General features: G+C 35.7%; 1 protein-coding gene across 42 annotated transcripts in view; it reads right to left on the bottom strand.

Moving 5' to 3' along the window:
- VPS8 (VPS8 subunit of CORVET complex) overlaps positions 1 to 13465 on the bottom strand; it is a 388385-nt gene that overhangs the window by 154659 nt on the left and 220261 nt on the right. For 40 of the 42 annotated variants that reach the window (XR_013413738.1, XR_013413737.1, XR_013413739.1 and 37 more), the window contains 3 exons: positions 9505 to 9727; positions 5515 to 5604; positions 3212 to 3263 (listed from right to left, as the gene is read on the bottom strand). Coding sequence is in view for 38 of the 42 variants with exons in the window: in XM_077991934.1 (XP_077848060.1) it covers positions 3212 to 3263; positions 5515 to 5604; positions 9505 to 9727 (365 nt within the window). In the remaining 4 variants the exon portion in view is untranslated. Of the gene's footprint in view, positions 1 to 3211; positions 3264 to 5514; positions 5605 to 9504; positions 9754 to 13465 lie in introns of all 42 variants that reach the window. The other 2 variants (XM_077991958.1, XM_077991957.1) reach the window with 1 other exon arrangement.

Genomic DNA, 13465 nt, shown 5'->3' with positions numbered 1-13465 from the left:
GAAATATTGAGTGCTTTCCCCCAGTATCAAGAAAATAAGACATCCATTCTTGCCACTTTTGTTCAACACTGTGTTAGTGGGTGTAGCCGGCCCAATTAGGGAATAAAAACAAAGGCATCTAGATTAGAAAGAAAAAAGTATAATTATTTTTATTTGCAGATGACATAATCTATATTTTCCTTAGCAAGTTCTAAGAAATTAACTTTAAAAATTAGAACTAATAAATGAATACAGGAAGGACGTAGGATACAAGGTCAATATACAAAAATCACACTAGCAATTAACATCCTATTTCACACTAGCAATTAATACCCTGAAAATAAAATTAAGAAAACAATTCCATTTATAAGAGCATCAAGGTGAATAAAATACTTAGGAAGTATATGACCTATACATTAAAAACTGCAAAATATCATTGAAAAAAAAGTAATGAAGACCTAAATAAAATGAAAAGATATGCTGTGTTCATGAACTGAAAGATTTGGTAATATTAGGATAGTAATAAAATTGATATACAGATTCAAAGCAATCCTTATGAAAATCCCAGCTGCCTTTTCTGCAGAAAAGTGGAAAGCAAAGTGACTTTAAGACCAAAATAACCTGGGTACAGTGGCTGACTCACACCTATAATCTCAGCTACTTGGGAGGCTGAGGTGGGAGGATTGCTTGAGGCCAGGAGATCAAGATCAGCCTGGGCAACATAGCAAGACCCTGTCTTAAGAATTTTTTTTTTTTTAATTCAGCAGGGCATGGTGGCCTGTAGTACCAGCTACTTGGGAGGCTGAGGCAGGAGGATCACTTGATCCCATAAGTTTGAGGCTACAATGAACTATGATCACACCACTGTACTCCAGCCTGACTGACAGAATGAGACTCTGTCTCTAAAAGAAAATTAATTTTAAAAAGATAAAAATAGAAAAACATATCACATTCATACATTACAAAATTCTACAGTGTTAAGATAGCAATTCTCTCTCCAAATTAATCGATAGCGTCAATGCAATCTCAAAGAAAATCAAACGAGTTTTTTAAAAAAAAACTGATGAGCTGATTTTAACGTTTATATAGAATGGCAAAGAACCTGGACTAGATAAGCCAATTTTGAAAAAGAAAAACAATATTGTAGGACTTAAAATATGTGATTTTGAGACTTACTATGAAGTTACAAGAAGCAAGACAGTGTATTACTGGACAAGGATAGACATACAGCTCAATAGAACTGAAGAGACCACAGAAACACACCCACAGTTCCACGGTCACTTGACTCTTCATAAAGGTGTCAAGGTAATTCAATGGAAATAAGATAATCTTAGCAATAAATGGTAAGACTTACAGGAACAACTGATAGCTGTACGGAAAAAAATCCTTGAACTTCACCTTGCATCATTTATAAACATTAACTCAAAATGAATTATAGGCCTAAATACAAGAGGTTAAAACTATTAAATTTTTACAAGAAAATGTGGGAGAAAATATTTATGTCACTAAATTGAACCAAGATTTCTTAAACAGAATACCAAAAGCCTAAATGACAAAAAAATTAATAAGATGAACTTCATGAAAATTAAAAAATTTTGCTCTTTGAAAAACATGGCTAAGAAAATAAAAAAGCAAGCTATGGATAAGGGTTAAAATTTTTGCCAAACATACTGGAAAAGGGCTTATATCCAGACTACATAAAAAACTCTTCCAGACTCTGATGGTAAGCTCACTACCTTGGCAACTCTGTTTTTTTTTTTTTTGAGACAGAGTCTCGCTCTGTCACCCAGGCTGGAGTGCAATGGCGTGATCTCAGCTCACTGCAACCTCTGCCTCCCGGGTTCAAGCAATTCTTCTGCCTCAGCCTCCTGAGTAGCTGGGACTACAGGCGCCCACCACCACACCCAGCCAATTTTTATATTTTTGGTAGAGACGGGGTTTCACCATATTGGCCAGGCTGGTCTTGAACTTCTGACCTCGTGATCTGCCTGCCTGGGCCTCCCAAAGTGCTGGGATTACAGGCATGAGCCACCACGCCTGGCCAGCTTGGGAACTCTTAATAATTCAGTAATATGAAGACAACCCCAGATCATCTCCACCGATTAAAAAAAGGAAAAGGACGAAATATTTAAACAGACGAGTCACAAAAGATATGTGAATGGCTAAACAAGCACATGAAAAAACGATTAACATCACTAATGATCAGAGAATAAAAATTAAAATAATAATGAAATGCCATTATTTACTAGAATGGCTAAAGTTTTAAGAAGATTTAAAACACTGACAGTATCAAGTGCTTGCAAGGATGTGGAAAAACTGGAACTCTCAAATACTGTTGATAAGAAATGGTACAGCATTTGGAAAAACCATATAGCAGTAGCTTAGAAAGTAAAACATATATTTACCATACAATCCAGCCATTCCAACCTTAGGTATTTGCCCAAGAAAATGAACACATTTGTCCACACAGAAACTTACAGCTAGTGGTCAGGAATGGAGGGTAAGAGAACAAGGGGGGATACTTGAGGTAATGAAAGTTTTCAGTATCTTGACTTTATCAATATGAATTAAATATGAATATCCAGTTGTGATACTGTACTTTATTTTTGCAAGATGTTATCACTGAGGAAACTATGTAAAGACTATTTAGGATCTCTATGTGCCATTTCTTACAACTGCATGTATCTCAAAAAGTTTAACTAAAAAAAAAAAAAACTTGTCCGCAAATGTTGTAGCAGCATTATATTATTCATAGTAGTCCCAAACTGAAAGCAACTCAAATATCCATGAAGCGGTGAGTGATTAAACAGTTTATGGTATATTCAATCCATGGAATATCATTTAGTGGTAAAAGGGAACAAAATATTAATATACATAAAACAACATAGATGACTCTCAAAAATATTATGCTTCATGCACGTTAAATGAAAGAAATAAAACACCAAAGATTACATAGTACATAATTCCATTCACATGAAGTGTAGTGACAGAAAGTAGATCAGTGACTGCCCAGAGCAGGGCTGTGGGGGAAGGATCAAGTACAAAGGGGAAGGAGGTAACTTTTTAGTATGAGAGGCTATGGCTCCTTCTACAGCTTGATTATGGTGGTGTTACATGATTGCACATGATTACCAACATTCACACTACACACATATAATTGGAGAATTTTATAACATTTAAATAATACCTTAAATACAGGAAAGCAAAAAATTAAGGCTTAGAAAATAAATACCTGTTAGCGTTCTTCCAGCATTCAGAGGAGGAGCAATGACTCTGAAAAGTTTCTGTATTAAAAGTAATAGGAAAACAATCACCATCATCTCAAATGATATTATTTAAAAAATAATCAAGAATCTTATGCTATTCATCACCATTCGCTGACAGAATTAGTCATTTACCATTAGGATTAAACATGAAAACCTTTAATCTGTACATGAAATGTTTAGAAGGGTCACTGAGAAACAATCACTGTTGTCATATTCCTCACCGAAAAAACCTATTTAATACATACCAGTTACATAAAGGGCTTAGCTGAGATTATAATTTTGATATAAAGTATCCTTTGGTTCTTAAAAGCTTTATTCTTTTAAAAGCTAGGAAGCAAGTGAAAGGATGTCCCACTAAAGTGGTAACAGAGATGACTTTAAACTGAAAATACCTAACCAGCAGCCACAGAAAGAAATACCACCTAAACTTAAGCAGAGGCTCCCAAATATATAGCTGCCATGGATCCCCCTTCAGAGGGAGATTCCTATTTGAGAAAAAATGGATCCTTAGCATCAGGAAATGCAAATTCAGCTGTCAATTAGCATCAAAAAGCCCAAAAGAACTTTCCATGCTTTCCCACTGAAGACCTAACTACCTGCTACCCTCGTTTTTGTTAAGCTGGTATATAAACCTCTACCTCTGGCTACTCAGCTGAGATGCTTATTACTGAGTGTTCCTGCACATATGTGAATAATCCTTATCTTTTCTCCTGTTAATCTGTATATTGTCAGTTAATTCATAGCCTTCAGTTCTTTCCCTGTACCTCCCACCTCTGGGACCCAAATTGGTAAATAAAAAGTTTTTCCTCCCAACTCAAGACACCTTAGCCAAAACTAGAAAAAAGGAAAGTTTCCTATGGTAGTCATCTCAAATGTGATGACACTCTTTCATTCTAAAAAATCTAGACAATGTCAAGAGACAGGACACTCTCTCTTAATTCAGACCTCTTTAAGTACTAAAATAGCTAAACTTTAAACACTTCGAACACAAAACAAGGTAACCTCAATAGCTCAGTGTTCCATTTGAGATGTATCAGTATAAATGCAAACCAGATTTTAATATGAGGAATACAAAACTGATGCAAAACAAAAATTTCAAAAGCAACGTAACAAAAATACAGCAATCATCTTGTCAATGCAGAATGCATCAAAATAGAATCTGTTTTGAGGGATTAATTTAAGCAAAACTAGAAACTACATTAATTCTTCTGAATTGTGGCTTAGTTGTGGCATGCAGGGAGGCACTGGACCTCACTGAGGAGGCAGCTGACGAGTCTTTTTCAGGGAACTACTGGACCCTAATGAAGCAGCAGCTGAGAGGTGTTCAAGACAAAAAAAATACTTGACGTTACAGACAATCAGGGCCAAACCCCCAAAACCAGGGGTAGAGGGGTGGGGGACTAATTTTAGAAACTAGAAGAGAAGTGCAACCAAAATTGAAGGGTTATGAATTAGAGGGGTACTCACCCTACCAAACTTAACGTGCTTAAAGAAGCCTGAACTATCATAGAATGCTGACTTCTTAATACTGAAGATAGTTTTGGATGGCAATAAATTAGCAAAATGGTCGACTGGATGCCTTCAGCAGAGGCCTGATTTTTTTGAGGGACACTATAATAAAGCATTGGGCTAGGAGGGCACTACATGTATCTACAACTCATTCTCCACTATTCTGCCATCAAACTTAAGACAAATAAGAAAACAGATATGGGGTTTGGTTCTTCCAAAAGTAAGTCCAAATGTTTTTTAGATTCTCTTGGTAAGGAGAATAAAAAATTAGAATGAATGCTATGAAATTCTGAGTTAGTAAAAGCGAAAAATGATCAATTAATAATGGCCTCCTACCATTTTCAGGAGCCTTCCCCAAGAGAATATATCTACAAATAGCATTACTCAATAGTACATTGATTATATAAAATAGTTATACAAAATAAATTTTTCATATCTTTAGGAAAAGTTACTACAGTATCAAAAATTCTTATGAGAAAAACATGTAAAGCCTAACAAGCAAGCATTAATTTAAATTTTATCTATTGTTCTCTGGTATTTAAATACCTACTTATGTAGATAAGAAAGCAAGCAATGGCAGAAGGTATAAAATTGAAGACTATCTAAAAGTCCCAAGCTAAAATGGGTTCAAGGTCAATAAATCTATAAGAATTTTTAAATAATTGGATAAAACTAGAAACTGTTAAAAGCAAATGGAGAATAGGAGAAAAAAAGTTAGCAGACAAAATTAATTATGTATCCAAGTCAGGAAGTATCTTACCTCCATGGGACTAATAAACTCATTCATGCCTCTGTTGTAGACATAGATCATAGCATCATATAAACGATTTTCCCAACACATGAGAACCACCTGGGAAAAGGAAAAGCCACTTGGTCCATACAATTCAGAGTCACCAATTATTTTCCTTAAAGCTTTAAGAATGGAAAAGGTCTTGAATTATCTTCCCTAATTTTTCTTGTTTCTTCTCTGATAAAAACTGAAATTCAAGGACTCAAACACAATGCAAGGCAAGGGTAACAGCTGCTATAGGTGAAATTACTACTTTTAATAGTACAATGCTTACTTTAAGACATTCACAGTGTCTAATTTTGTCTCTTCTCTATCCTCCCCCTTTCTATATTCATTTTACCTTTGGTCTATAGTTCTACAAATATTTATTGAACACATATTCAGACCCTCTCCTAGGCTCTGGGAATAAAGTGTTAGGTAAGATAAATCCAGACTTTGTCCCTACCCTTATAGAACTTACATTGATCTTGGACGCCCACCAAAAGGAGGTAGGGGTACAAAATGGCATGTGAGTTAAGACTTGGGGAAGATACTCAATTACACAAATCATTATTTACAAATGTGGTAAGCGCTATTAACCTGACTGGTCTGGAGTATTCAAAAAGTCACCCCTGAAGGAACAACATTTAAGGTGGGACCTAAATGTGAGCCGCAAGCAGAAGTGCAAGCTAGGAATTCTGTAGGAAGAAGCAAGAGTAAGGATGAAGGACCTAATGTGGAAGTGAGCTGGAAGTGCTTAAGGATGGAGAGAAATCAATTTGAGAAAACATTTTAGAAGAGGACTAGATATGAGTTTGAGTATACAGTACTCTATATTCTGTCCCTATGACAGCTATATAATACTATAAACAGTGGCAAGAGGAGAAGGGCAGAAGTCAGCAAAGGAGAATGACAAGCGGGAGTGAGAGTAAGAAAGAAAATGGAAGTGAGATGTGCTGGGAGAGTCTTTCTAGAGAAGGCCTGTTCTTGGACTTCTACGACTCTCTCTCTACCCCGCTCTCAGCCAGTACCATGATCATGCATCTCTTCGCTGATGACTAACACATTTACAGCTTCAGCCCTAACCTCCCTCTAACCCGTACATATATCCAACTACTTAATTTGATATCTTCACCTGAATGTCTAGTAGCAATCTCAAAATAAAATGGCCAACCAGAACTCCTGATTTGTCTCTCAAACTTAGACCTGCCTTAGTCTTGCAATCTTCTCAAAGGAATCACTCACTATTCACTAAAAACTAGGCATCATCCTTAAATTCTCTCATTCCCACACTCTCACATCCCAATTCATCAGCAAATCAATTCTATCTCCAAAACATTCAAAATCAGGCCATCTCTCTTCATCTCACTGTTACCATCTCTGGCCAGAATCACCTCCTGGACCAACTTCCCAACTAGTCTCTTTGCTTCCTCTGCACTTGGCTCCCATCCCTCATTCTGTTACCCCTAAAACACAGGGTGCTCATGCTTAAAACTTTTCTAATGATTTTTCATAGCACTTAGAATAAGATGGAAAGATCTATACCTTGCCCTGCAAGATCTACCTCTGTACCAAGCTCCAGATCTGCTTCCTTTTCTGTTACTTGAACACCCAAGACAAAAATTCTTTTTTTTTTTACATTAGCTGTTGCTTTTACCTATAACAATCTTCTCTTTCAAGACCTTTGCATTACTGATTCCTTATCATTTAGCTCCCAAGACTCAATGCTGCCTCCTCAAAAAGACTATCTATAATTAACCAATCTAAGGTAGCCTCACATTATCTCTCTACCATATTTCCCGGTTTGATTTTTAACATAATACTTGTATTGAAATACTTTCTGGGCTGGGTGCGGTGGCTCAAGCCTGTAATCCCAGCACTTTGGGAGGCCGAGACAGGCGGATCATGAGGTCAGGAGATCGAGACCATCCTGGCTAACCCAGTGAAACCCCGTCTCTACTAAAAAATACAAAAAAAAAAAATAGCCGGGCGAGGTGGCGGGCGCCTGTAGTCCCAGCTACTCGGGAGGCGGGCACCTGTAGTCCCAGCTACTCGGGAGGCAGGAGAATGGTGTAAACCCGGGAGGCGGAGCTTGCAGTGAGCTGAGATCCGGCCACTGCACTCCAGCCTGGGCGACAGAGCGAGACTCCGTCTTAAAAAAAAAAAAAAAAAAAAAAGAAATACTTTCTGGGTTTTTGTACACTGATATGTTCACTGTCAAACTTTTCTGCTAAAATGTAGGCTTTATGAGAGGACAAGCCTTGTTCACTAGGGATACTGAAGCATCCTCAGAGCCTGACGTTTAGTAAATGCTTCTTGAATTAATGAACAAATGCTGTTAAAAGAGTAAATACTACATTTGGTGTAGTGGACAAAGAGGCCATTGTTGACTCTAGTAAAAGTAAGATTGAAGAGTTAGGATGTGGGGAAAAAAAATGAAAATAGCAACCTAGACAATGCTTTCAAGACATCTGGCTATGACTGGGAGGAGTGAGATGGGGCAGTAACCTAGGAGGAAAAAGGAGAGAAGGTTTTATATGGAGACATAAGAAACTGAGGGGAGGATTTTGAAATTGCTATTTAACATTAAAAAGACTAGAGTATATTTACATGGTATTGGGGAAAGACTGAAAATGTTATAAAGTGTTATAAACAGAAGAAACTAAATTTTTTTTCCTATATGTGATAGGTAGGCAAAACTAGATGGACAGCATGCTCTCAAATCATCAGACCTATTGTCAGACTATGAAGACTATGCCAAATTACCCATGTTATACAAAGGCAGGTATAAAACAGGATCTGGCTTTACTTTGCAAACTCACAGCCATTCATAAAGAGCTTCCAGAAATAAAATAATCATTTTTCCAAACCCTTAATCTCTATGTGATTTTGCACACTTTTAAAAAACTTTTGCTCTAGGACTTTTGTTAGTCTTCCATATTCAAGCTCAAGAGGGCTTAGCACCTTTGCAGGAGTAACATGCTCACTACTAGGACTAATGTGGAATTAAAGAATTAAATTGTGGGCCAGGCTCAGTGGCTCACACCTGTAATCTCAGCACTTTGGGAGGCCATGGCAGGCGAATCACTTGAAGTCAAAAGTTTGAGACCAGCCTGGCCAATATGGTGAAACCCCATCTCTACTAAAAATACAAAAATTAGCTGGGCATGGAAGTGTGCGCCTTTAATCCCAGCTACTCTGGAGGCTGAGGCACAAGAATTGCTTCAACCCAGGAGGTTGCAGTGAGCCAAGATCACACCACTGTACTCCAGCCTGGGCAACAGAGCGAGACTCTGTCTCAAAAAAAAGAAGAAGAAGAAGAAGAAGAAAAGAAAAATAAATTGTGAAATGTCTTAGGCCAGAATAAATACTGCACCTCCATTAAGAAACTTATTTCAAGAAACTCAATTAAGATAACTTATTGTGAGAACCTCAGATACACTGGAAGTATTTCTCAAACAATGGCTGGCTATTCATGCTAAAAAGTTCTATAACTTGCCTCTTATACCATGCTCTATATTTCAAAACTCTGGACTTACATACTAGCTCTTTTTTAAAATGGCATCATATTTTTCAAGGTAAAAATATTTATAATTCATGAGAAAGCAGCCATAGTTGAAATTCACTTGCTCAATGAAAACTATATTAGCGAACGAACAAACTGATGAAGAGGGATCAGTTAACAAGCATTTACAGAGCAACTTCTAAACGTAAACTCTATACCAAGTACCACTGGGGATGTGAAAGAGACAGAAGACGACATAATCCCTGGCTTGCAAGGCACTTACAATCTAGCTTTTACTTAAATACAGTCCTAGGAAATATATTGACAAATATAAGTTTATAATACATCTTACAAAAAGTGCTCAATAAATAATTATGGTTTTTAGAAGGCAGGGTCAGGCCTGATCAGTGAGGTAAATGTAATCAATAAAGGAATGAAGTTTACTTCATAAGTTAGTAGACTGTCTATAAACTCACCTGCTGAATATCTAGGCTGGTGATATCCATATGTACAATGAGAGCTTCCACATTTTCCATTAATTTTTTATCTTGGAAATGAACAATCAAGTCTTTCATTACTTGGGGTGTGATTCCCACCAATTTATCACTTAAAATATATGGCTCAAGGCATTCCAAAAATACTCCTTTGGCCACTGAATTCTCACTTAATTTATCATACATCTGGCTAAATAAGAGATCCCTGTAACAGAAAGGGGGGGAAAAAAACTTTTAGGAATATGCCAAATATTCATTAAATTTAGTCTCCAAAGTGTATCTCATTTTTTCCCTATTTCAACTTACTCATGAATTTATTTAAAATGGCAATAATATTCACATAGAGCTTTATATTGCAAAAACTTTATATGTGTATGTATGTGTATATATATATGTGCGTGTGTGTGTGTGTGTGTATATATACATATATAATCCCAATTAATCCTCCCAACACTTCTTTAACAAATCAGAAAAGCTAAGATAAATTGTTTGCTAACAGTAACATATCTAACAAACAAGAGAGTCAGAATTTGAACCCAGCCTTCTGGCCTAAATCCTGTGTCAGTCTATTGTGGCATATTGCTTCTTAAAGACAACACTGACATGGGAACAGATAACTGGATGGACATCATGAAGCAGGAAAAATAAAAAAGGACTACTCATGATTTATCCTTTCCTCCTTCCTGGTATTTAAATATTCCTAGCTGACTTGCAGAGCCAATATGCTTCTTTGTCTAGCTATAACCCTTTGCATCCCAAAATGTTTGGCTAGTGATTATTCATGGAAGAAAAAGAAAAAAAAAGTGTTTAATACTTTAAATATAAACCTAGAAACAATTTTGTTGCAGAAACAAAAATTGTTTTAAATTACTTTAAATGTCAACAACTTCGACAATGTTTATTTCATATTTCTGTAAATAACCCATAAATAATTTGAGTTATATTGACCATAGACAGAATTCTGAATTCTGTTTTCATACATTATATGACAAGTATTATTCTAAGTTGCTATTTATTCTTTAAAATTACCATTTCGTCTAATACAATATTTCAATATGCTGAAAAATCAGAATATACTTAAGTATTCCTGTACTGTTGAATATATTACTTATTTCTAATATTTTGAGTGATACTACAATGAACATCTATACAAAGCCTTTCCCATTTGGAGGGCTTAATTCCTAAATCACTCAACTTTTAGAAATTTATCTTAAGTGAAAAGATATGAAAAAATCTGTGGCACTTGAAATGTGCTACGAAATTATCTTCGAAAAGCATCACAGCATCAATTGACACTGCCACCCGCAATGTATAATCATGCCAACGCATGACATTTGCAAGTTTGGTTTTTCTCCCCTGACAATTTAATAATTCTTTTATGACCAGCAAATTTGAGTAGTTTTCATGTTTTCATTTGTAAATTGTTATTGCCTTGTATCATTCACTTCTTTGTTCATTCCATTTTTAAAAAAATACAAAAATTGTGAATTTTATTTACCTGTTGAGATTATTTACTTTTTTCTAAATGTGTAATTTCTTTATACGTATATCATGTCAATTGTGGAAAGTGATAAATGGTTTGTTTATTCACAGGTATGGTCTTTCATGACAAGTCCCACACAAACGTCAAGGAAGCTCCTGAAAGGACTAGGATGGGGTTTTGACTCATCTGAAGTCGTGGAAGGGGACAGACGGAAAACAGACTGGCTACAACTGCACCCGAACTCCATGTCACCCTGCAATTAACAGCATTTGCAATATTCTGGGGAAAATCCATAGCCATTTATTTTCTTCTCAAATGCACAAATGTAATTTTACATCATTTTTCCTCTTCATTTAATATTTATCGAAATATTTTCATGTCAGTTTCATTTGAATCAATAATTCATCATATTTTTGTGATGACTGATTACTAGCCAAGCAGAAGAAACAGAGATTAATGGAGTTTTACTGGAAGAAAGAAAAAGTAACAAGACAACTAATGATTCAAAGAAAATGTCAGATTTGCTAGTCCTTGTACTCTGTAATGTGTTGTTAAAAGGAACATGCTAAAAAAGATAATTACATATTTTAGCTTAGTACAAAAAGCCTTGGAGAGAGAATTAAAAAGAGCTAAAAATTCAGTAAAGGCTACAAAAGTTAATTAACAAGGCACTCCTGTGTCAAACAGCATGTGATGCTGGTAAGATAAATGCAAAACCACACATTTCTTTCTTAACCAATCAGAAACTATAATATAAAGAAGAAAGAAAAATAAGGCTGAGCAACTCCTACTTGCATCTCTACCTTAAAATAAAATTAAAAAAAAATTATATTCAACGACAGATTCTCATCATTCTGGGGGAATATTTATTAGTGCATCAGGAAAGGGGGAGATAGAAAAGTACATACAGTCCAGGCCGGGTGCGGTGGCTCATGCCTGTAATCCCAGCACTTTGGGGGGCCGAGGCAGGCAGATCACTTGAGGTCAGGAGTTTGAGACCAGCCTGGCCAACATGGGGAAACCCCCTCTCTACTAAAAATACAAAAATCAGCTGGGTGTGGTAGCGTGTGCCTGTAATCCCAGCTATTCAGGAGGCCTAGGCAGGAGAGTCGCTTGAACCCAGGAGACAGAGGTTGCAGTGAGCTGAGATCGACTCTAGCCTAGGCAACTGAGCGAAACTCCATCTCAAAAAAAAAAAAAAAAAAAAAAGACAAGTACACACAAAAATTTTTAGCTCTCACATTTCTTTCTATATTTAGGCATTATTCTCCAGGGTGCTATCTTTGTTTCCTAGAAGGACTGACTTCAAAGTTGATGTTTACCATTTCAAGCTTAGCCTCCCTATGGCCAGTCTAACAGAAAATCTATCATAAATAATAGAGGACCAAAGAGATATTTCTACAAACTTCATTTTATAATAGTACTCACATTAAAGATATTTTTGAAGTTTATCATTTATAACTTCAAAAAGAGGACAACTGTTAAATTTACTTTGTACATTATCAATTTCATGATTTTTTAAAAGCGAAGAACAGCTTTGGTTATAAGAAATTACAAATTTAGAATTTATGGGAAGGGGAACAAGGGCTTCAATCCTACCACTTGCCAATCCATACTAAATACATAACCAGAACCAAATAAGTAAATTTCCACCAAATACAAATGGTATTTAATACATCCAAAGTTGATTTGGGCTGGTTTCCTTATTTATAAAAGCAAAATTCAAACGAATTTTAAGAAATTATGTTCAAAATGCTCTATTTTCTGATACAAGTACCACAGTTTGTAAAGATTTCCTTTAAAAAGGCATGTGGTGATAGTTACACAACTGTGAATATACTAAAAACTACTGAATTGTATACTTTAAAAGGGTGAATTTTATGGTATGTGAATTATATCTCAATATAGCTATAATAAAATTAAAAAGGCCTTCTTTCCCCTAGCTTTGAAGTTAGGTTGATGCAAAATTGCAGTTTTTGCCATTACTTTTAATGACGAAATTCACAATTACTTTTGCATCACCCTAATAAAATTTTAAACATCCAGTTCTTCCACAAGTCTTGATAATTAAGATCTTTTTGTTTCTCAAACAATAGTCCTGATGTTGAACAACATGAGGGAACAAATTAAAAGACTACTTCAAGTTCACTTTGGATTTAACAGAAATATTTTTGGTTCAGATGCATACGTAACGCAAGCCACTGGAACGATGGCTCCTTAACAACTGTGAATACCCCTTACAGTGATCAAAATTCAAAGGGGTCAGTATCATCCATGTAGAACACCCATTTTGCTTTTTTAAAAATAACTGCTTTATTGCTATATAATTCACATATAATCACATAACCCTATTTTTAAACAACGTTAAAATTATAATTATGGTTTACATAAACTCTGGATCTATTTTCAAAGTAAAACTGACACTAGGGCTACCATATATATGCTAATATATAGCCTGTA

Source organism: Macaca mulatta, chromosome 2 (assembly GCF_049350105.2).
Source record: "Macaca mulatta isolate MMU2019108-1 chromosome 2, T2T-MMU8v2.0, whole genome shotgun sequence".
In the NCBI taxonomy this organism is placed as follows: Eukaryota; Metazoa; Chordata; class Mammalia; order Primates; family Cercopithecidae; genus Macaca; species Macaca mulatta.
Note: the sequence above shows the minus strand (reverse complement) of the source record. Positions and strands in the feature narration are given on the sequence as shown.